We start from the raw sequence: 22,169 nt of genomic DNA, 5'->3' as shown, positions 1-22,169 counted from the left end.
ATTAATGAGGCAGTAGTTGTGGTGGCTGATGGGGCAGTAGTTGTGGTGGTTGATGGGGCAGTAGTTGGGGTGGTCGATGGGGCAGTAGTTGTGGTGGTTGATGGGACAGTAGTTGTGGTGGTTGATGGGGCAGTAGTTGGGGTGGGCGATGGGGCAGTAGTTGTGGTGGTTGATGGGGCAGTAGTTGGGGTGGTCGATGGGGCAGTAGTTGTGGTGGTTGATGGGACAGTAGTTGTGGTGGTTGATGGGGCAGTAGTTGTGGTGGTTGATGGGACAGTAGTTGTGGTGGTTGATGGGACAGTAGTTGTGGTGGTTGATGGGACAGTAGTTGTGGTGGTTGATGGGGCAGTAGTTGTGGTGGTTGATGGGACAGTAGTTGTGGTGGTTGATGGGGCAGTAGTTGGGGTGGTCGATGGGGCAGTAGTTGTGGTGGTTGATGGGGCAGTAGTTGGGGTGGTCGATGGGGCAGTAGTTGTGGTGGTTGATGGGACAGTAGTTGTGGTGGTTGATGGGGCAGTAGTTGTGGTGGTTGATGGGACAGTAGTTGTGGTGGCCGATGGGGCAGTAGTTGTGGTGGTTGATGGGGCAGTAGTTGTGGTGACTGAAGGGGCAATAGTTGTGGTAATTAATGGGGCAGTAGTTGTGGTGGTTGGTGGAACATTAGTTGTGGTGGCTCATGGGGCAGTAGTCGTGATGATTAATGAGGCAGTAGTTGTAGTGGCTGATGGGGCAGTAGTTGTGGTGGTTGATGGGGCAGTAGTTGGGGTGGTCGATGGGGCAGTAGTTGTGGTGGTTGATTGGGCAGTAGTTGGGGTGGTCGATGGGGCAGTAGTTGTGGTGGCTGATGGGGCAGTAGTTGTGGTGGTTGATGGGGCAGTAGTTGGGGTGGTCGATGGGGCAGTAGTTGTGGTGGCTGATGGGGCAGTAGTTGTGGTGGCTGATGGGGCAGTAGTTGTGGTGGCTGATGGGGCAGTAGTTGTGGTGACTGATGGGGCAGTAGTTGTGGTGGTTGATGGGGCAGTAGTTGTGGTGGTTGATGGAGCAGTAGTTGTGGTGACTGATGGGGCAGTAGTTGTGGTGGTTGATGGGGCAGTAGTTGTGGTGGTTGATGGGGCAGTAGTTGTGGTGGCCGATGGAGCAGTAGTTGTGGTGGCCGATGGGGCAGTAATTGTGGTGGCCGATGGGGCAGTAGTTGTGGTGGTTGATTGGGCAGTAGTTGTGATGATTAATGAGGCAGTAGTTGTGGTGGCTAATGGGGTAGTAGTTGTGGTGATTGATGGGGCAGTAGTTGGGGTGGTCGATGGGGCAGTAGTTGTGGTGGTTGATTGGGCAGTAGTTGTGATGATTAATGAGGCAGTAGTTGGGGTGGTCGATGGGGCAGTAGTTGTGGTGGCCGATGGGGCAGTAGTTGTGGTGGTTGATTGGGCAGTAGTTGTGATGATTAATGAGGCAGTAGTTGTGGTGACTGATGGGGCAGTAGTTGTGGTGGTTGATGGGGCAGTAGTTGTGGTGGTTGATGGGGCAGTAGTTGTGGTGGCCGATGGGGCAGTAGTTGTGGTGGCCGATGGGGCAGTAGTTGTGGTGGCCGACGGCGCAGTAGTTGCGGTGGCCGATGGGGCAGTAGTTGTGGTGGTTGATTGGGCAGTAGTTGTGATGATTAATGAGGCAGTAGTTGTGGTGGCTGATGGGGCAGTAGTTGTGGTGATTGATGGGGCAGTAGTTGGGGTGGTCGATGGGGCAGTAGTTGTGGTGGTTGATTGGGCAGTAGTTGTGATGATTAATGAGGCAGTAGTTGGGATGGCCGATGGGGCAGTAGTTGTGGTGGCCGATGGGGCAGTAGTTGTGGTGACTGATGGGGCAGTAGTTGTGGTGACTGATGGGGCAGTAGTTGTGGTGGCCGATGGGGCAGTAGTTGTGGTGACTGATGGGGCAGTAGTTGTGGTGGTTGATGGGGCAGTAGTTGGGGTGGTCGATGGGGCAGTAGTTGTGGTGGCTGATGGGGCAGTAGTTGTGGTGGCTGATGGGGCAGTAGTTGTGGTGGCTGATGGGGCAGTAGTTGTGGTGACTGATGGGGCAGTAGTTGTGGTGGTTGATGGGGCAGTAGTTGTGGTGGTTGATGGGGCAGTAGTTGTGGTGGTTGATGGAGCAGTAGTTGTGGTGACTGATGGGGCAGTAGTTGTGGTGACTGATGGGGCAGCAGTTGTGGTGGCCGATGGGGCAGTAGTTGTGGTGGTTGATGGGGCAGTAGTTGTGGTGGCCGATGGGGCAGTAGTTGTGGTGGCCGATGGGGCAGTAGTTGTGGTGGTTGATGGGGTAGTAGTTGTGGTGGCTGATGGGACAATAATTGTGGTGATTAATGGGGCAGTAGTTGTGGTGGATGATGGGGCAGTAGTTGTGGTGGTTGATGGTGCAGTAGTTGTGGTGTCTGATAGGGAAGTAGTTGTCGTGGCTGATGGGGCTGTAGTTTTGGCGATTAATGAGGCAGTAGTTGTGGTGGCTGATGGGGCAGTAACTGTGGTGGCAGATGGGGCAGCAGTTGTGGTGGATGATGGGGCAGTAGCTATGGTGTTTGATGGGGCAGTAGTTGTTGTGGCTGATGGGGCTGTAGTTGTGGTGGCTGAAGGAGCAGTAGTTGTGGTTGCTGATGGGGCAGTAGTTGTGGTGGCTGATGGAGAAGTGGTTGTGGTGGCTGATGGGGCAGTAGTTGTGGTTGCTGATGGGGCAGTAGTTGTGGTGTCTGATGGGGCAGTAGTTGTGGTGGTTGATTGGGCAGTAGTTGTGGTGGCTGATGGGGCAGTAGTTGTGGTGGTTGATTGGGCAGTAGTTGTGGTGGCTGATGGGGCAGTAGTTGTGGTGGCTGATGGGCCAGTAGTTGTGGTGGCTGAGGGGGCAGTAGTTGTGGTGGCTGATGGAGCAGTGGTTGTGGTGGCTGATGGGGCAGTAGTTGTGGTGGCTGATGGGGCAGTAGTTGTGGTGGTTGATGGGGCAGTAGTTGGGGTGGTCGATGGGGCAGTAGTTGTGGTTGCTGATGGGGCAGTAGCTGTGGTGGATGATGGGGCAGTAGTTGTGGTGGCTGAGGGGGCAGTAGTTGTGGTGGCTGATGGGGCAGTAGTTGTGGTGGCTGATGGAGAAGTGGTTGTGGTGGCTGATGGGGCAGTAGTTGTGGTGGATGATGGGGCAGTAGTTGTGGTGGATGATGGGGATGTAGTTGTGGTGGCTGATGGGGCAGTAGTTGTGGTGTCTAATGGGGCAGTAGTTGTAGTGGATGATGGGGCAGTAGTTGTGGTGGTTGATGGGGCAGTAGTTGTGGTGACTGAAGGTGCAATAGTTGTGGTGATTAATGGGGCAGTAATTGTGGTGGCTGATGGGGCTGTAGTTGTGGTGGTTGATGGGGCAGTAGTTGTGGTGGCTGATGGGGCAGTAGTTGTGGTGATTAATGAGGCAGTAGTTGTTGTGGTTGATGGGGCAGTAGCTGTGGTGGTTGATGGGGCAGTAGTTGTGGTGGCCGATGGGGCAGTAGTTGTGGTGGCTGATGGGGCAATAGTTGTGGTGGCTGATGGGGCAGTAGTTGTGGTGACTGATGGGGCAGTAGTTGTGGCGGTTGATGGGGCAGTAGTTGTGGTGGTTGCTGGGGCAGTAGTTGTGGTGACCGATGTGGCAGTAGCTGTGGTGGGCGATGGGGCAGTAGTAGTAGGGGGCGATGTGGCAGTAGTTGTGGTGGCCGCTGGGGCAGTGGTTGTGGTGGTTGATTGGGCAGTAGTTGTGATGATTAATGAGGCAGTAGTTGTGGTGGCTGATGGGGCAGTAGTTGTGGTGATTGATGGGGCAGTAGTTGGGGTGGTCGATGGGGCAGTAGTTGTGGTGGTTGATTGGGCAGTAGTTGTGATGATTAATGAGGCAGTAGTTGGGGTGGTCGAGGGGGCAGTAGTTGTGGTGGCCGATGGGGCAGTAGTTGTGGTGGTTGATTGGGCAGTAGTTGTGATGATTAATGAGGCAGTAGTTGTGGTGACTGATGGGGCAGTAGTTGTGGTGGTTGATGGGGCAGTAGTTGTGGTGGTTGATGGGGCAGTAGTTGTGGTGGCCGATGGGGCAGTAGTTGTGGAGGCCGATGGGGGAGTAGTTGTGGTGGCCGATGGGGCAGTAGTTGTGGTGGCCGATGGGGCAGTAGATCTGGTGGCTGATTGGGCAGTAGTTGTGATGATTAATGAGGCAGTAGTTGTGGTGGCTGATGGGGCAGTAGTTGTGGTGATTGATGGGGCAGTAGTTGGGGTGGTCGATGGGGCAGTAGTTGTGGTGGTTGATTGGGCAGTAGTTGTGATGATTAATGAGGCAGTAGTTGGGGTGGCCGATGGGGCAGTAGTTGTGGTGGCCGATGGGGCAGTAGTTGTGGTGGCCGATGGGGCAGTAGTTGTGGTGGCCGATGGGGCAGTAGTTGGGGTGGTCGATGGGGCAGTAGTTGTGGTTGCTGATGGGGCAGTAGTTGTGGTGGCTGATGGGGCAGTAGTTGTGGTGGCTGATGGGGCAGTAGTTGTGATGACTGATGGGGCAGTAGTTGTGGTGGTTGATGGGGCAGTAGTTGTGGTGGTTGATTGGGCAGTAGTTGTGATGATTAATGAGGCAGTAGTTGGGGTGGCCGATGGGGCAGTAGTTGTGGTGGCCGATGGGGCAGTAGTTGTGGTGGCCGATGGGGCAGTAGTTGGGGTGGTCGATGGGGCAGTAGTTGTGGTTGCTGATGGGGCAGTAGTTGTGGTGGCTGATGGGGCAGTAGTTGTGGTGGCTGATGGGGCAGTAGTTGTGATGACTGATGGGGCAGTAGTTGGGGTGGTCGATGGGGCAGTAGTTGTGGTGGTTGATTGGGCAGTAGTTGTGGTGGCTGATGGGGCAGTAGTTGTGGTGGCTGATGGGGCAGTAGTTGTGGTGGCTGATGGGGCAGTAGTTGTGATGACTGATGGGGCAGTAGTTGTGGTGGTTGATGGGGCAGTAGTTGTGGTGGTTGATGGAGCAGTAGTTGTGGTGACTGATGGGGCAGTAGTTGTGGTGACTGATGGGGCAGCAGTTGTGGTGGCCGATGGGGCAGTAGTTGTGGTGGCCGATGGGGCAGTAGTTGTGGTGGCCGATGGGGCAGTAGTTGTGGTGGCCGATGGGGCAGTAGTTGGGGTGGTCGATGGGGCAGTAGTTGTGGTGGCTGATGGGGCAGTAGTTGTGGTGGCTGATGGGGCAGTAGTTGTGGTGGCTGATGGGGCAGTAGTTGTGATGACTGATGGGGCAGTAGTTGTGGTGGTTGATGGGGCAGTAGTTGTGGTGGTTGATGGAGCAGTAGTTGTGGTGACTGATGGGGCAGTAGTTGTGGTGACTGATGGGGCAGCAGTTGTGGTGGCCGATGGGGCAGTAGTTGTGGTGGTTGATGGGGCAGTAGTTGTGGTGACTGAAGGGGCAATAGTTGTGGTAATTAATGGGGCAGTAGTTGTGGTGGTTGATGGAACAGTAGTTGTGGTGGCTGATGGGACAGTAGTTGTGATGTTTAATGAGGCAGTAGTTGTGGTGGCTGATGGGGCAGTAGTTGTGGTGGTTGATGGGGCAGTAGTTGGGGAGGTCGATGGGGCAGTAGTTGTGGTGGCTGATGGGGCAGTAGTTGTGGTGATTGATGGGGCAGTAGTTGGGGTGGTCGATGGGGCAGTAGTTGTGGTGGTTGATTGGGCAGTAGTTGGGGTGGTCGATGGGGCAGTAGTTGTGGTGGCTGATGGGGCAGTAGTTGTGATGGTTGATGGGGCAGTAGTTGGGGTGGTCGATGGGGCAGTAGTTGTGGTGGCTGATGGGGCAGTAGTTGTGGTGGCTGATGGGGCAGTAGTTGTGGTGGCTGATGGGGCAGTAGTTTTGGTGGATGATGAAGCAGTAGTTGGGGTGGTTGATGGGGCAGTAATTGTGGTGGCTGATGAAGCAGTAATTGTGGTTGCTGATGGGGCAGTAGTTGTGGTGGCTGATGAAGCAGTAATTGTGGTTGCTGATGGGGCCGTAGTAGTGGTGGCTGATGGGGCAGCAGTTGTGGTGGCTGATGAAGCATTAATTGTGGTTGCTGATGGGGCAGTAGTTGTGGTGGCTGATGGGACAGTAGTTGTGGTGGCTGATGAAGCAGTATTTGTGGTTGCTGATAGGGCCGTAGTAGTGGTGGCTGATGGGGCAGTAGTTGTGGTGGCTGATGAAGCAGTAATTGTGGTTGCTGATGGGGCAGTAGTTGTGGTGGCTGATGAAACAGTAATTGTGGTTGCTGATGGGGCAGTAGTTGTGGTGGCTGATGAAACAGTAATTGTGGTTGCTGATGGGGCCGTAGTAGTGGTGTCTGATGGAGCAGTAGTTGTGGTGATTGATGAGGTAGTAGTTGTTGTGGCTGATGGGGCAGTAGTTGTGGTGATTGATGGAGCAGTAGTTGTGGTGGCTGATGGGGCAGTAGTTGTGGTGGATGATGGGGATGGAATTGTGGTGTCTAATGGGGTAGTAATTGTGATGGCTGATGGGGCAAAAGTTGTGGTGGCTGATGAGGCAGTAGTTGTAGTGGATGAAGGGGATGTAGTCGTGGTAGCTGATGGGGCAGTAGTTGTGGTGGCTGATGGGGATGTATTTGTGATGTCTAATGCAGCAGTAGTTGTGGTGGATGATGAGGCAGTAGTTGTGATGTCTAATAGGGCAGTAGTTGTGGTGATTGAGGGGTAGTAGTTGTTGTGGCTGATGGGGCAGTAGTTGTGGTTATTGATGGGGCAGTAGTTGTGGTGGCTGATAGGGCAGTAGTTGTGGTGGCTGATGGGGCAGTAGTTGGGGTGATTAATGAGGCAGTAGTTGTGGTGGATGATGGGGCAGTAGTTGTGGTGGTTGATGGGGCAGTAGTTGTGGTGGCTGATGGGGCTGTAGTTGTGGTGGATGAAGGGGCAGTAGTTGTGGTTGCTGATGGGGCAGTAGTTGTGGTGGCTGATGGAGAAGTGGTTGTGGTGGCTGATGGGGCAGTATTTGTGGTTGCTGATGGGGCAGTAGTTGTGGTTGCTGATGGAGCAGTGGTTGTGGTGGCTGATGGGGCAATAGTTGTGGTGGCTGATGGGGTAGTAGTTGTGGTGATTGATGGGGTAGTAGTTGTTGTGGCTGATGGGGTAGTAGTTGTGGTGATTGATGGGGTAGTAGTTGTTGTGGCTGATGGGGCAGTAGTTTTGGTGATTGATGGGGCAGTAGTTGTGGTGGCTGATGGAGCAGTAGTTGTGGTAGCTGATGGAGCAGGAGCTGTGGTGGCAGATGGAGCAATAGTTGTTGTGGCTGATGAAGCAGTAGTTGTGGTGGCAGATGAAGCAGGAGCTGTGGTGAAAGATGGAGCAGTAGTTGTGGTGGCTAATGGAGTAGTTGTGGTGGATAATGGGGTAGTAGTTGTTGTGGCTGATGACGCAGTAGTTGTGTTGACTGATGAAGTAGTAGTTGTGGTGACAGATGGAGCAGTAGTTGTGGTGGCTGATGAAGCAGTAGTAGTGGTGTCAGATGTGGCAGTAGTTGTGGTTGATGGGGCAGTAGTTGTTGAGGCCGATGAAGTAGTAGTTGTGGTGACAGATGGAGCAGAAGTTGTTGTGGTTGATGGGGAAGTAGTTGTGTTGGCTGACGAAGCAGTAGTTGTGGTGGCTGATGGAACAGTTATTGTGGTGGCTGATGGAGGAGTAGTTGTGGTGACAGATCGAGCAATTATTGTGGTGGCTGATGGAGCAGTAGTAGTGGTGGCAGATGGGGCAGTAGTTGTGGTGGCTGATGAAGTAGCAGTTGTGGTGGCAGATGGAGCAGTAGTTGTGGTGGCTGATGGGGTAGTAGTTGTGGTGGCTGATGAAGCAGTAGTTGTGGTGGCAGATGGAGAAGTTGTTGTGACTGATGGGGAAGCAGTTGTGGTGTCTGATAAAGGAGTAGTTGTGGCGGTAGATGTGTCAGTTGTGGTGGCTGATGATGCAGTAGTTGTGGTGGCTGATGAAGCAGTAGTAGTGGTGGCAGATGGGGCAGCAGTTGTGGTGGCTGATGAAGTAGCAGTTGTGGTGGCAGATGGAACAGTAGTTGTGGTGGCTGGTGTGGCAATAGTTGCGGTGACTGATGAAGTAGCAGTTTTGGTGGCAGGTGGAGCAGTAGTTGTTGTGGCTGATGGGGAAGCAGTTGTGGTGTCTGATAAAGGAGTAGTTGTGGCGGTAGATGTGTCAGTTGTGGTGGCTGATGAGGCAGTAGTTGTGGTGGCTGATGAAGCAGTAGTTGTGGTGGCTGATGAAGCAGTAGTAGTGGTGGCAGATGGGGCAGTAGATGTGGTTGATGGGGCAGTAGTTGTGGTGGCTGATGGGGCAGTTGCTGTGGTTGATGCGGCAGTAGTTGTGGTGGCTGATTGAGCAGTAGTTGTTGTGGCTGATGAAGCAGTAGTAGCGGTGGTAGATGGGTTTTTAGTTGTGGTTGATGGGGCAGTAGTTGTGGTGGCTGATGAAGCAGTAATTGTGGTTGATGGGACAATTGTTGTGTTGGCTGATGGAGCAGTAGTTGTTGTGGCTGATGGGGAAGTAGTTGTGGTGGCTGATGAAGCAGTTGTTGTGGTGGCAGATGGAGCAGTTATTGTGTTGGTTGATGGGGCAGTAGTTGTGGTGGCTGATGGAACAGTAGTTGTGGTGGTAGATGGAGCAGTTATTGTGGTGGTAGATGGAGCAGTAGTGACGGTGGCTATTGGGGCAGTAGTTGTGGTAACAGATGGAGGAGTGCTTGTGAAAGATGGAGGAGCAGGAACTGTGGCGAAAGATGGAGCAGTAGTTGTAGTGTTTAATGGGGCAGTAGTTGTGGTGGCTGATGGAGCAGTAGTTTTGGTGGCTGATGGGGCAGTAGCTCTGGTGACAGATGGACCAGTAGTTGTCATGACAGATGGACCATTAGTTGTGGTGGCTGATGGGGCAGTAGTTGTCGAGGGTGATGGGGCAGTAGATGTGGTGGCTGATGGAGCAGTAGGTGTGGTTCCTGATGGGGCAGTAGTTGTGGTGCCTGATGAAGTAGTAGTTGTGGTGGTAGATGGAACAGTAGTTGTGGCTGATGGAGCAGTACTTGTTGTGGTAGATTGGGCAGTTGTTTTAGTGGCTGATGGAGCTGTAGTTGTGGTGGCTGATGTACCAGTAGATGTGGTGGCAGATGGAGCAGTAGTTCTGGTGGCAAATGGAGCAGTAGGTGTGGGGGCTGATGGAATAGTAGTGGCTATTGGGACAGTAGTTGTTGAGCCTGATGAAGCAGTAATTGTTGTGGTAGATGAGGCAATAGTTGTTGTTGATGGGACAGTAGTTGTGGTGGCTAATGAAGCAGTAGATGTGGTGGCTAATGGGGCAATAGTTGTGGTGGCTGATGAAACAGTAGTAGTGGCGGCTGATGGGGCAGTAGTTTTGGTTGATGGGGCAGTAGTTGTCGTGGCTGATGAGGCAGTAGTTGTGGTGGCTGATGAAGCAGTAGTATTGGTGGCAGATGGGGCAGTAGTTGTGGTGGCTGATGGTGCAGTAGTTGTGGTGAGAGATGGAGTAGTATTTGCTGTGGTTGATCGGGAAGTAGTTGTGGTGTCAGATAGAACAGATATTGTACAAGGTGGCTGATGGAGCAGTAGTTGTGGTGGCTTGTGGACCAGTAGTTGTGATAGCTGATGGGGCAATAGTTTTGGTGGCTGATGGAGCAGCAATTGTGGTGACAGATGGAGCAGAAGTTGTGGTGGTTGATGGAACAGTAATTGTGGTGGCTGATGTAGCAGTAGTTTTGGTGGCTGATGGAAGAATAGTTGTGGTGTCTGATGAAACAGTAGTTATGGTGGTTGATGGGGCAGTAGTTGTGGTGGCTAATGAAGCAATAGTTGTGATGTCTGATGGGGCAGTAGTTGTAGTGGCTGATGAAGTAATAGTTGTGGTGGCTGATGGGGGAATAGTTGTCGTGGCTATTAAACCAGTAGTTGTGGTGGCTGATGGAAGAGTAGTTGTGGTGGCTGATGAAGCAGTATTTATGGTGGCATATGAAGTAGTAGTTGTGGTGGCTGATGGAGCAGTAGTTGTGGTGGCTAATGAAGCATTAGTTGCGGTGGCCGATGGAGCAATTGTTGTGGTGGCTGATGGGGCAGTAGTTGTGGTGGCCGATGGAGCAATTGTTGTGGAGGCTGATGGGGCAGTAGTTGTGGTGGATGATAGGGCTGTAGTTGTGGTGGCTGATGAAGTTGTTGTGGTGGTTGATGGGGCAGTAGTTGTGGTGGCTGATGGAATAGTAGTTGTGGTGGCTGACGGGGCAGTAGTTGTGGTGGCTGATGGGGCAGTAGTTGTGGTGGCTGATGAAGTTGTTGTGGTGGTTGATGGGGCAGTAGTTGTGGTGGCTGACGAAGTAGTTGTGGCGGCTGATGGAGCAGTAGTTGTGGTGGATGATGGGGCAGTAGTTGTGGCTGATGGAGCAATAGTTGTGGTAACAGATGGACCAGTAATTGTGGTGGCTGATGGGGTAGTAGTTGTGGTAGCTCATGGGGCAGTAGTTGTGCTGGCAGATGGAGCAGTTGTGGTGGCTGATGGAGCAGTAGTTGCGGTGGCTGATGGACCAGTAGTTGTAATGGCTGATGGGGCAGTAGTTGTGGTGGCTGATGGAGCAATAGATGTGGTGACAGATGGAGCAGTAGTTGTGGTGGCTGATGGGGCAGTAGTTGAGGTGGCCGATGGAGCAGTAGCTGTGGTGGCTGATGAAGTAATAGTTGTGTTGGCTAATGGAGCAGTAGTTGTGGTGGGTGATGGAACTGTAGTTTTTGTGGTTGATGTAGCAGTAGATGTGGTGGCAGATGGAGCAGTAGTTGTGGTGGCAGATGGATCAGTAGTTGTGGTGACTGATGGAGCAATAGTTGTGGTGACAGATGGAGCAGTTCTTGTGGTGGCTGATGGGGCAGTAGTTGAGGTGGCCGATGGAGCAGTAGTTGTGGTAGTTGATGGACCAGTAATTGCGGTAGCAGATGGGGCAGTAATTGTGGTGGCTGATGAAGTAATATTTGTGTTGGCTAATGGAGCAGTAGTTGTGGTGGCTAATGGAGCAGTAGTTGTGGTGGCTGATGGAACTGTAGTTGTGGTGGTTGATGTAACAGTAGATGTGGTGGCAGATAAAGCAGTAGTTGTGGTGGCAGATGGAGCTGGAGTTGTGGTGACTGATGGGGCAGTAGGTGTGATGGCTGATGGTACAGTATATGTTGTGACTGATGGAAGAGTAGTTGTGGTGGATGATGAAGCAGTAGTTATGGTGACAGATGGAGCAGTAGTTTTGGTGGCTGATGGGGCAGTAGTTATGGTGGCTGATGAAATAGTAGTTGTGGTGGCAGATGGAGCAGATGTTGTGGATGATGGAGAAGTAGTTGTAGTGGCTGATGACCTAGTAGTTGTGGTGGCAGATGGGACAGTTGTGGTGGCTGATGGAGCTGTAGTTGTGGTGGCAAATGGAGCAGTAGGTGTGGTGGCTGATGGAGCAGTAGTTGCGGTGGCTGATCGAGCAGTAGTTGTGATGGCTGATGAAGCAGTAGTTATGGTGGCAGATGAAGTAGTAGTTGTGGTGGCTGATGGAGCAGTAGTTGTAGTGACTGATGAAGCAGTAATTTTGGTGGCTGATGAAGCAGTAGTTACGGTGGCTAATGGGGAAGTAGTTGTGGTGGATGATGGAGCAGTATTTGTGGTGGCAGATGGAGCAGTAGTTATGGTGGCTGATGGACCAGTAGTTGTGGTGTCAGATGGAGCAGTAGTTGTGGTGGCTGATGGAGAAGTAGTTATGGTAGCAGATGAAGTAGTTGTGGTGGCCGATGGAACAATTGTTGTGGTGGCTGATGGGGCAGTAGTTGTGGTGGCTGATGGACCAGTAGTTGTGGTGGCTGATGGGGCAGTAGTTGTGGTGGCTAATGGGGCAGTAGTTGTGGTGGCAGATTTTATAGTTCTGGTGCCTGATGGGACAGTAATTGTGGTGGCTGATGGAACAGTAGTTGTGGTGGCTGATGAAGTAGTTATGGCGGCTGATGGAGCAGTAGTTGTGGTGGCTGATGGAGCAATTATTGTGGTGACAGATGGACCAGTAGTTATAGTGGCTAAAGGGGCAGTGGTTGTGATCGCAGATGGAGCAGTAGTTGTGGTGGCTGATGGAGCAGTAGATGTTGTGGATGATGGAGAAGTAGTTGTAGTGGCTGATGACGTAGTAGTTTTGGTGGCAGATGGGCCAGTTATGGTGGCTGATGGAGATGTAATTGTAGTGGTTGATGTAGCAGTAGATGTGGTGGTAAATGGAGCAATAGTTGTGGTGGCAGATGGAGTAAAAGTTGTGGTGGCTGATGGGGCAGTAGTTGTGGTGGCTAATGGGGCAGTAGTTGTGGTGGCTGATGAAGCAGTAGATCTGGTGGCTGATGGAACAGTAGTTGTGGTAGCTGAATGAAGAGTAGTTGTAGTGGCTGATGAAGCAGTAGTTGTGCTGGCTAATGGGGAAGTAGTTGTGGTGGATAATGGAGCAGTATTTGTGGTGGCAGATGGAGCAGTAGTTATGGTGGCTGATGGACCAGTAGGTGTTGTATCCGATGGAGCAGTAGTTGTGGTGGCCGATGGAGCAATTTTTGTGGTGGCTGATGGGGTAGTAGTTGTGGTGGCTGATAGGGCAGTAGTTGTGGTGGCTGATGGGGCAGTAGTTGTGGTGGCTGATGGAACAGTAGCTGCGGTGGCTGATGGACCAGTAGTTGTGGTGGCTGATGGAGCAGTAGTTGTGGTGACTGATGGGGCAGTAGTTGTGGTGGCTAATGGGGCAATAGTTGTGATCGCAGATGGAGCAGTAGTTGTGGTGGCTGATCGACCAGTAACTGTGGTGGCTGATGGGGCAGTAGTTGTGGTGGCTGATGGAGTAGTAGTTGTGGTGGCTGATGGAGCAGTAGTTGTGGTGGCTGATGGAGCAGTAGTTGTGGTGGCTGGAAGGGCAGTAGTTGTGGTGACTGAATAAGTAGTAGATGTGGTGGCTGATGGAGCAGTAGTTGTGGTGGCTGGGAGGGCAGTAGTTGTGGTGGCTGATGAAGTAGTTGTGGTGGCTGATGGAGCAGTATTTGTGGTGGCAGATGGAGCAGTAGTTATGGTGGCTGATGGACCAGTAGGTGTTGTATCCGATGGAGCAGTAGTTGTGGTGGCCGATGGAGCAATTTTTGTGGTGGCTGATGGGGTAGTAGTTGTGGTGGCTGATAGGGCAGTAGTTGTGGTGGCTGATGGGGCAGTAGTTGTGGTGGCTGATGGAACAGTAGCTGCGGTGGCTGATGGACCAGTAGTTGTGGTGGCTGATGGAGCAGTAGTTGTGGTGACTGATGGGGCAGTAGTTGTGGTGGCTAATGGGGCAATAGTTGTGATCGCAGATGGAGCAGTAGTTGTGGTGGCTGATCGACCAGTAACTGTGGTGGCTGATGGGGCAGTAGTTGTGGTGGCTGATGGAGTAGTAGTTGTGGTGGCTGATGGAGCAGTAGTTGTGGTGGCTGATGGAGCAGTAGTTGTGGTGGCTGGAAGGGCAGTAGTTGTGGTGACTGAATAAGTAGTAGATGTGGTGGCTGATGGAGCAGTAGTTGTGGTGGCTGGGAGGGCAGTAGTTGTGGTGGCTGATGAAGTAGTTGTGGTGGCTGATGGAGCAGTATTTGTGGTGGCAGATGGAGCAGCAGTTGTTGTGGCTGATGAGGCAGTAGCTGTGGAGTCTGATGGGGAAGTATTTGTGGTGGCTGATGGAGCAATAGATGTGGTGGCTGATGGAGCAGTAGTTGTGGTGACAGATGGAGCAGTAGTTGTTGTGGCTGTTAGGGCAGTAGTTGTGGTGACTGATGATACAGTAGTTGTGGTGACTGATGGAGCAGTAGTTGCGGTGGCTGATGGAGCAGTAGTTGTGGTGACAGATGGAGCAGTAGTTGTTGTGGCTGATGGGGCAGTAGTTGTGGTTAATGGGGCAGTAGTTGTGGTGGCAGATGGAGCAGTTGTTGTGGTGGCTGATAGGGCAGTAGTTGTGGTGGCTGATGTAGTAGATGTGGTGGCTGATGGAGCAGTAGTTGTAGTGATAGATGGAACAGTAGTTGTAGTGATAGATGGAGCAGTAGTTGTAGTGGCTGATGGAGCAGTAGTTGGGATGGCTGATGGAGCAGTTATTGTGGTGACTGATGGAGCAGTAATTGTGGTGACAGATGGAGCAGTAGTTGTGGTGGCTGATGAAGTAATAGTTGTGGTGGGTGATGGAGTAGTAGTTGTGGTGGCTGATGGAGCAGTAGTTGTGGTGAGAGATGGAGCAGTAGTTGTGGTGACTGATGGAGCAATAGTTGTGGTGGCTGATGGAGCAGTAGTCATGGTGGATGATGGGGCAGTAGTTGTGGTTGATGGGGTAATAGTTGTGGTGGCTGATGGTGCAGTTGTTGTGGTGGCTGATGGAGCAGTAGTTGTGGTGGCTGATTGGGCAGTAGTTATGGTGGGAGATGGAGCAATAGTTGTTGTGACAGATGGAGCATTAGTTGTTGTGGCTGATGAGGCAGTAGTTGAGGTGGCTAATGGGGCAGTACTTGTGGTGGTTGATGGGGCAGTAGTTGTGGTGGCTAAAGGGGCAGTATTTGTGGTGGCTGATGGGGCAGTTTTTGTGGGGGCTGATGGAGCAGTTACTGTGGTGGCTGATAGGGCAGTCGTTGTGGTGGCTGATGGAGCAGTAGTTGGGATGGCTGATGGAGCAGTAGTTGTGGTGGCTGATTGGGCAGTAGTTATGGTGGGAGATGGAGCAATAGTTGTGACAGATGGAGCAGTAGTTGTTGTGGCTGATGAGGCAGTAGTTGTGGTGGCTAATGGGGCAGTAGTTGTGGTGGTTGATGGGGCAGTAGTTGTGGTGGCTAAAGGGGCAGTATTTGTGGTGGCTGATGGGGCAGTTTTTGTGGGGGCTGATGGAGCAGTTACTGTGGTGGCTGATAGGGCAGTCGTTGTGGTTGCAGATGGAGCAGTAGTTGTGGTGGCTGATAGGGCAGTAGTTGTGGTGGCTGATGGAGCAGTAGTTGTGGTGGCAGATAGAACAGTAGTTGTGGTGGCTGATGGAGTAGTAGTTGTGGTGGCTGATGGAGCAGTAGTTGTGGTGGCTGATGGAGCAGTAGTTGTGGTGGCTGATGGTACAGTAGTTGTGGTGGCTGATGGAGCAGTAGTTTTGGTGGCTGATGGGGCAGTTGAAATGTGGCAGATGGAGCAGTAGTTGTGGTGACTGATTGTGCAGTAGTTATGGTGGGAGATGTAGCAGTAGTTGTGGTGGCTGATGGAACTGTAGTTGTGGTGGTTGATGGAACTGTAGTTGTGGTGGTTGATGGAACTGTAGTTGTGGTTGATGTAGTAGTTGTGGTGGCTGATGGAGCAGTAGTGGTGGTGATAGATGGAGCAGTATTTGTGGTGGCTGATGGTACAGTAGCTGTGGTGGCTGATGGGGCAGTTGATATGGTGAGAGATGTAGCAGTAGTTGTGGTGACTGATTCTGCAGTAGATATGATGGGAGATGTAGCAGTAGTTATGGTGGCTGATGGGGCAATAGTTGTGGAGGCAGATTGAGCAGTAGTTGTGGAGGCTGATGGAGCAATAGTTGTGGTGGCAGAGAGACCAGTAATTGTTGTGACTAAGGGGGCAGTAGGATGGCTGATGGAGCAGTTATTGTGGTGGCTGATGGAGCAGTAGTTGTGGTGACAGATGGAGCAGTAGTTGTGGTGGCTGATGAAGTAGTAGTTGTGGTTGGTGATGGAGCAGTAGTTGTGGTGGCTGATGGAGCAGTAGTTGTGGTGACAGATGGAGCAGTAGTTGTGGTGGCTGATGGAGCAGTATTTATGGAGGCTGATGGAGCAATAGTTATGGTGGGTTATGGAGCAGTAGTTGTGGTGACAGATGGAGCAGTAGTTGTGGTGGCTGAAGGGGCAGTAGTTGTGGTGACTGATGGCACAGTAGTTGTGGTGACTGATGGGGCAGTAGTTGTGGTTGATGGGGCAGTAGTTGTGGTGGCTGATGAGGCAGTTGTTGTGGTGGCTGATGGAGCAGTAGTTGTGGTGGCTGATTGGGCAGTAGTTATGGTGGCAGATGGAGCAATAGTTGTGGTGACAGATGGAGTAGTAGTTGTTGTGGCTGATGGGGCAGTAGTTGTGGTGGCTGATGGGGCGGTAGTTGTGGTGGTTGATGGGGCAGTAGTCGTGGTGGCTAAGGGGGTAGTATTTGTGGTGGCTGATGGAGCAGTTACTGTGGTGGCTGATGGAGCAGTAGTTGTGGTTGCAGATGGAGTAGTAGTTGTGGTGGCTGATAGGGCAGTAGCTGTGGTGGCTGATGGGGCAGTTGATATGGTGAGAGATGTAGCAGTAGTTGTGGTGACTGATTCTGCAGTAGATATGATGGGAGATGTAGCAGTAGTTATGGTGGCTGATGGGGCAATAGTTGTGGAGGCAGATTGAGCAGTAGTTGTGGAGGCTGATGGAGCAATAGTTGTGGTGGCAGAGAGACCAGTAATTGTTGTGACTAAGGGGGCAGTAGGATGGCTGATGGAGCAGTTATTGTGGTGGCTGATGGAGCAGTAGTTGTGGTGACAGATGGAGCAGTAGTTGTGGTGGCTGATGAAGTAGTAGTTGTGGTGGGTGATGGAGCAGTAGTTGTGGTGGCTGATGGAGCAGTAGTTGTGGTGACAGATGGAGCAGTAGTTGTGGTGGCTGATGGAGCAGTATTTATGGAGGCTGATGGAGCAATAGTTATGGTGGGTTATGGAGCAGTAGTTGTGGTGACAGATGGAGCAGTAGTTGTGATGGCTGAAGGGGCAGTAGTTGTGGTGACTGATGGCACAGTAGTTGTGGTGACTGATGGGGCAGTAGTTGTGGTTGATGGGGCAGTAGTTGTGGTGGCTGATGAGGCAGTTGTTGTGGTGGCTGATGGAGCAGTAGTTGTGGTGGCTGATTGGGCAGTAGTTATGGTGGCAGATGGAGCAATAGTTGTGGTGACAGATGGAGTAGTAGTTGTTGTGGCTGATGGGGCAGTAGTTGTGGTGGCTGATGGGGCGGTAGTTGTGGTGGTTGATGGGGCAGTAGTCGTGGTGGCTAAGGGGGTAGTATTTGTGGTGGCTGATGGAGCAGTTACTGTGGTGGCTGATGGAGCAGTAGTTGTGGTTGCAGATGGAGTAGTAGTTGTGGTGGCTGATAGGGCAGTAGTTGTGGTGGCTGATGTAGTAGTTGTGGTGGCTGATGGAGTAGTAGTTGTGGTGACAGATGGAGCAGTAGTTGTAGTGGCTAATGGAGAAGTAGTTGTGGTGGCTGATGGTACAGTAGTTGTGGTGGCTGATGGTACAGTAGTTGTGGTGGCTGATGGTACAGTAGTTGTGGTGGCTGATGGAGCAGTAGTTGTGGTGGCTGATGGGGCAGTTGAAATGGTGGCAGATGGAGCAGTAGTTGTGGTGGCTGATTGTGCAGTAGATATGGTGGGAGATGTAGCAGTAGTTGTGGTGGCTGATAGGGCAATAGTTGTGGTGGCAGATGGAGTAGTAGTTGTGGTGACAGATGGACCAGTAGTTGTGGTGGCTAAGGGGGCAATAGTTGGGATGGCTGATGGAGCAGTTATTGTGGTGGCAGGTGGAGCAGTAGTTGTGGTGGCTGATGGACCAGTAGTTGTGGAGGCTGATGGGGCAGTAGTTGTGGTGGATGATGGGGCTGTAGTTGTGGTGGCTGATGAAGTTGTTGTGGTGGCTGATGGATCAGTAGTTGTGGTGGCTGATGGATCAGTAGTTGTGGAGGCTGGTGGGGCAGTATTTGTGGTAGCTGATGGCACAGTAGTTGTCGTGGCTGATGGGGGAGTAGTTGTGGTGACTGATGGCACAGTAGTTGTGGTGGCTGATGGAGCAGTAGTTGTGGTGGCTGATTGGGCAGTAGTTGTTGTGGCTGATGGAGCAGTAGTTGTGGTGGCTGATTGGGCAGTAGTTGTGGTGGCTGATGGAGCAGTAGTTGTGGTGGCTGATGGCACAGTAGTTGTGGTGACTGATGGCACAGTAGTTGTGGTGGCTGATGGAGCAGTAGTTGTGGTGGCTGATTGGGCAGTAGTTGTGGTGGCTGATGGAGCAGTAGTTGTGGTGGCTGATTGGGTAGTAGTTGTGGTGGCAGATGTAGCAGTAGTTGTGGTAGATGATGGGGCAATAGTTGTTGTGGCTGATGGGGCAGTAGTTGTTGTGGCTGATGGGGCAGTTGTTGTGGTGGGTGATGGGGCAGTAGTTGTGGTGGCAGATGTAGCAATAGTTGTGGGGGCTCATGAAGCAGTAGTTGTGGAGGCTGATGAAGTTGTAATTTTGGTGGTTGATAGGGTAATAGTTGATGATATAGCAGTAGATGTGGTAGCAGATGGAGCAGTAGTTGTGGTGGCAGATAAAACAGTAGTTGTGGTTGATGGGGCAGTTATTGTGCATGCTGATGAAGCAGTAGTTGTGGTGGTAGATGAGGCAATAGTTGTTGTTGATGGGACAGTAGTTGTGGTGGCTAATGAAGCGGTAGTGGTGCTGGTTGATGGGGCAATAGTTGTGGTGGCTAATGAAACAGTAGTAGTGGTGGCTGATGGGGCAGTAGTTGTGGTTGATTGGGCAGTAGTTGTGGTGGCTGATGGGGCAGTATTTGTGGTGGCAGATGGAGCAGTAGTTGTGGTAGTTGATGAAGCAGTAGTTGTGGTAGCTGATGAAGTAGTTGTGGTGGCTGATGGGACAGTAGTTGTGCTGGCAGATGGAGCAGTAGTTGTGGTGGCTGATGGGGCAGTTGTTGTGGTGGCTGATGAAGCAGTAGTTGTGGTGGCTGATGGAGCAGTAGTTGTGGTGGCAGATGGAGCAGTAGTTGTGGAGGCTGATTGGGCAGTATTTGTGGTGGCAGATTTAGCAGTAGTTGTTGTGGCTGATGGGGCAGTTGTTATGGTGGCTGATAAAGCAGTAGTTGTGGTGGCTGATGAAACAGCACTTGTGGTGGCTGATGAAACAGCAGTTGTGGTGGCAGATGGACCAGTAATTGTGGTGGCAGATGGATCAGTAGTTGTGGTGGCAGATGGAGTAGTAGTTGTAGTAGCTGATGAAAAAGTATATGGAGCAGTAGTTGTGGTGGCTGATGGGGCAGTTGTTGTGGTGGCTGATGAAGCAATAGTTGTGGTGGCTGATGGAGCAGTAGTTGTGGTGGCAGATGGAGCAGTAGTTGTGGTGGCTGATAAAGCAGTACTTGTTGTGGCTGATGAAACAGTAGTTATGGTGACAGATGGAGCAGTAGTTGTGATGGCAGATGGAGCAGTAATTGAGGTGGCAGATGGAGTAGTAATTGAGGTGGCAGATGGAGCAGTAGTTGTGGTGGTAGATGGAGCAGTAGTTATGTAGGCAGAAGGAGGAGTAGTTGTTGTGGCAGATGGAGCAGTAGTTGTGGTAGGAGATGGAGATGTAGTTGTGGTGGTAGATGCAGCAGTAATTGTGGTGGCAGATGGAGCAGTAATTGTGGTGGCAGATGGAGCACTAGTTGTGGTGGCAGATGGAGTAGTAGTTGTGGTGGTAGATAGAGCAGTTGTTTTGGTGGCAGATGGAGAAGTAGTTTTGGTGGTAGATAGAGCAGTAGTTGTGGTGGTAGATGGAACAGTAGTTGTGTAGGGGCAGTAATTGTGGTGACTGATGAAGTAGGAGTTGTGGTGGCTGATGGGCCAGTAGTTGTGGTGGCTGATGTGCCAGTAGTTATGGTCGCTCATGGGGCAGTAGGTAGGGTGGGTGGTTGGGTAGCAATTGTGGTGGGTAATGGGGTAGCAGTTGTGGTAGCTGATTGGCTAGTAGTTGTTGTGACTGAAGGGGAAGTAGTTGAGGTGGCTGATGGGGCAGTAGTTGTGGTTGTTAATGCTGTAATAAATGAGGCTGCAGTTCTTGTGGTTATTGCTGTTGCATCACTTGTGGATGTTAATGTTGCAGTACTTGTGGGTTTTGAAGTTGCAGTACTTGTGGATGTTGGGGTTGCAGTACTTGTGGATATTTGGGTTGCAGTATCTGTGGTTGTTGGTATTGCCGTACTTGTGGACTTCGAGGTTTCAGTAGACATAGTGGCAGTTGTAGTAGTGGTTGGGTGCACAGTCGTCGTCATTTCTGCTGCAGTTATGACCGATAGGACAAGTACACCTACGATGCTAATGACGAATTTAGACGCCATGTTGAAGCTGAAATTAAGTATTCGTTAAAAAAAAAAAAAGATAAAAGATATATATATTTGACTGCAAATCTAGACGCCATGTTGAAGCTGAAATGAAGTATTCGTAAAAAAAAAAAAAAAAAAAAAAAAAAAAAATATATATATATATATATATATATATATATATATATATATATATATATATATATATATATATATATATATATATATATTTGACTGAAAATCTAAACTTTTGGTCCTCTGCCATCGAAGGTTATGCGATGTAATAGTTATGTGTAGGCATTTATCTGATGATTGCCTTGTTTTGAGAAGACAATTCTATTTTTAATGTTATATCTCACGCTCCCACGCTCTCTCACACTCTCTCTCTCTCTCTCTCTCTCTCTCTCTCTCTCTCTCTCTATATATATATATATATATATATATATATATATATATATATATATATATATATATATTTCTGCGGTTGATTTTCCATTCGGGAATCGTAATCTCAGAAGGAAAAGGAGGGCCAGGGCTGTGATGAACATCTTTATTTAGTAACGTTTCGAAGAGTTATTTCTCCATCATCAGACTAAAACAGAGAATACAAGAACAACTAGATAAGATAAAGGAGAAACAGTGGTATAAAATAGTTTATAACAGAGTAAGCAAATCAAAAGGTAACAAGTGAGCAAAAAAGAAACAGTCAAAAACATAGTGGAAAAGTGTAAAACTTGGGTGAGGGTGAGACATACCAAAGACAAGTGAGGAAGTGCTAGTTACGGTGGTTGAATTACACCGTAAACAACTGAATGGCTGTACTATTGTTCAGGTCAGGTTTCATCTTGTGGATATACAGGGATTCTGAGATGAGAAGGTCAAGTTTGTTAGCTGTTGTGGACAGAATTTTAAAATCACTGTGAGTGAACGGGTGATCTTGTGAGTGTGAATGCTGACGAACAGCAGAGAAGAAGGTCTGCTCAGAGGTAGGCTCGTCCTGATAGATTTGCCCATATGTTCGAGTGTTCTATGTTTGAGCCATCGAGTAGATGACCCAATGTACCTAGCGTTACATCTAGGACAATTGAAAATATATACTATATGCGAACATAGTTCTGAAGGCAGAGGCATTCTTTTTCTAAACAACGAGTTGAGTGTAAAGTTGATTATCGAAAGAAAAAACAGAGTCTCTCGTGGCAACATTTAGAAAGGAATTAAACTGTTTTTTTTTTTTTTTTTCTTTTTTTTGAGACCAAAGTGTACACTTTGGTCTCAACAAAAAAACAGTTTAATTCCTTTCTAAATGTTGCCACGAAAGACTCTGTTTTTTCTTTCGATAATCAACTTTACACTCAAATTGACGGTGTAGCCATGGGTTCACCCCTTGGCCCTAGCTATGCTAATACCTTTCTTTGCCATCATGAACGAAATTGGTTAAATAACTGCCCAGATCATTTCAAACCAATTTTTTACAAAAGATACGTGGATGACACGTTTCTTCTGTCATATCTTAATGAACAACATCCAAACATTAAGTTTACGTGCGAAACAGAAAAAGAAAACAATCTTTCCTTTCTTGACGCATTGATTTCCAAAGAAAACGGACGTCTCTCTACTTCGGTTTATAGAAAACCTACTTTCACCGGTTTGGGAATGAATTATTTAAGTTTCACACCTTTGAAGTATAAAATTAACAGCATAACCACTCTAATTAATAGAGCATTTAATATTTGCTCTACCTGGATCCAATTTGATGACGAAATCAAATTCTTAGTCAATTATTTCAATAGCAATGGTTTTCCTGATAACATTTTTTACAAGACCCTAAGATCATTCTTGGATAATAAACTAAGCCCACCCACAAAAATCCTCACCGCTCACAAAGAAACAAAGTTCATAAAATTACCGTATCTTGGTGATATAAGTTTTACCATTCGAAAACAATTACGTGAAATACTTAAACATTCATTCCCTCAGATCAGCTTCAACA

At 50.1% G+C, this 22,169-nt stretch overlaps 5 protein-coding genes across 5 annotated transcripts in view; 2 read left to right on the top strand and 3 right to left on the bottom strand.

Moving 5' to 3' along the window:
* The first annotated feature begins 693 nt into the window (after positions 1 to 693).
* Positions 694 to 8,387, top strand: LOC138863272 (putative surface-exposed virulence protein BigA). Its single transcript, XM_070127455.1, has 5 exons — positions 694 to 876; positions 2,433 to 2,436; positions 3,134 to 3,319; positions 5,825 to 6,704; positions 6,776 to 8,387. The coding sequence occupies exons 1-5, from the start codon at positions 694 to 696 to the stop codon at positions 8,385 to 8,387; spliced, it is 2,865 nt and encodes a 954-aa protein (XP_069983556.1).
* Positions 8,388 to 8,430: 43 nt separating this feature from the next.
* LOC138863271 (putative surface-exposed virulence protein BigA) lies at positions 8,431 to 10,477 on the top strand. The gene is made up of 4 exons (XM_070127454.1): positions 8,431 to 8,434; positions 8,530 to 9,521; positions 9,607 to 10,266; positions 10,466 to 10,477. The coding sequence occupies exons 1-4, from the start codon at positions 8,431 to 8,433 to the stop codon at positions 10,475 to 10,477; spliced, it is 1,668 nt and encodes a 555-aa protein (XP_069983555.1).
* A 34-nt stretch (positions 10,478 to 10,511) lies between these two features.
* Positions 10,512 to 18,297, bottom strand: LOC138863270 (mucin-2-like). Its single transcript, XM_070127452.1, has 8 exons — positions 18,294 to 18,297; positions 18,092 to 18,196; positions 17,265 to 18,004; positions 16,123 to 16,549; positions 15,162 to 15,648; positions 14,570 to 15,031; positions 13,917 to 14,458; positions 10,512 to 13,723 (listed from the first exon to the last, which is right to left on the bottom strand). Exons 1-8 carry the CDS (start codon positions 18,295 to 18,297, stop codon positions 10,512 to 10,514), a joined length of 5,979 nt encoding a protein of 1,992 aa, XP_069983553.1.
* Positions 18,294 to 19,748, bottom strand: LOC138863269 (uncharacterized). Its single transcript, XM_070127451.1, has one exon. The coding sequence runs from the start codon at positions 19,746 to 19,748 to the stop codon at positions 18,294 to 18,296; it is 1,455 nt and encodes a 484-aa protein (XP_069983552.1).
* LOC138863268 (uncharacterized) overlaps positions 19,745 to 22,169 on the bottom strand; it is a 5,198-nt gene continuing 2,773 nt past the window's right edge. Inside the window, exon 2 of the mRNA XM_070127450.1 lies at positions 19,745 to 20,204. Within this exon, the coding sequence (XP_069983551.1) occupies positions 19,745 to 20,204 (460 nt within the window). The remainder of the gene's footprint in view (positions 20,205 to 22,169) is intronic.

The sequence above is a fragment of the Penaeus vannamei genome, chromosome 11 (assembly GCF_042767895.1).
Source record: "Penaeus vannamei isolate JL-2024 chromosome 11, ASM4276789v1, whole genome shotgun sequence".
NCBI classification, from domain to species: Eukaryota; Metazoa; Arthropoda; class Malacostraca; order Decapoda; family Penaeidae; genus Penaeus; species Penaeus vannamei.
Note: the sequence above shows the minus strand (reverse complement) of the source record. Positions and strands in the feature narration are given on the sequence as shown.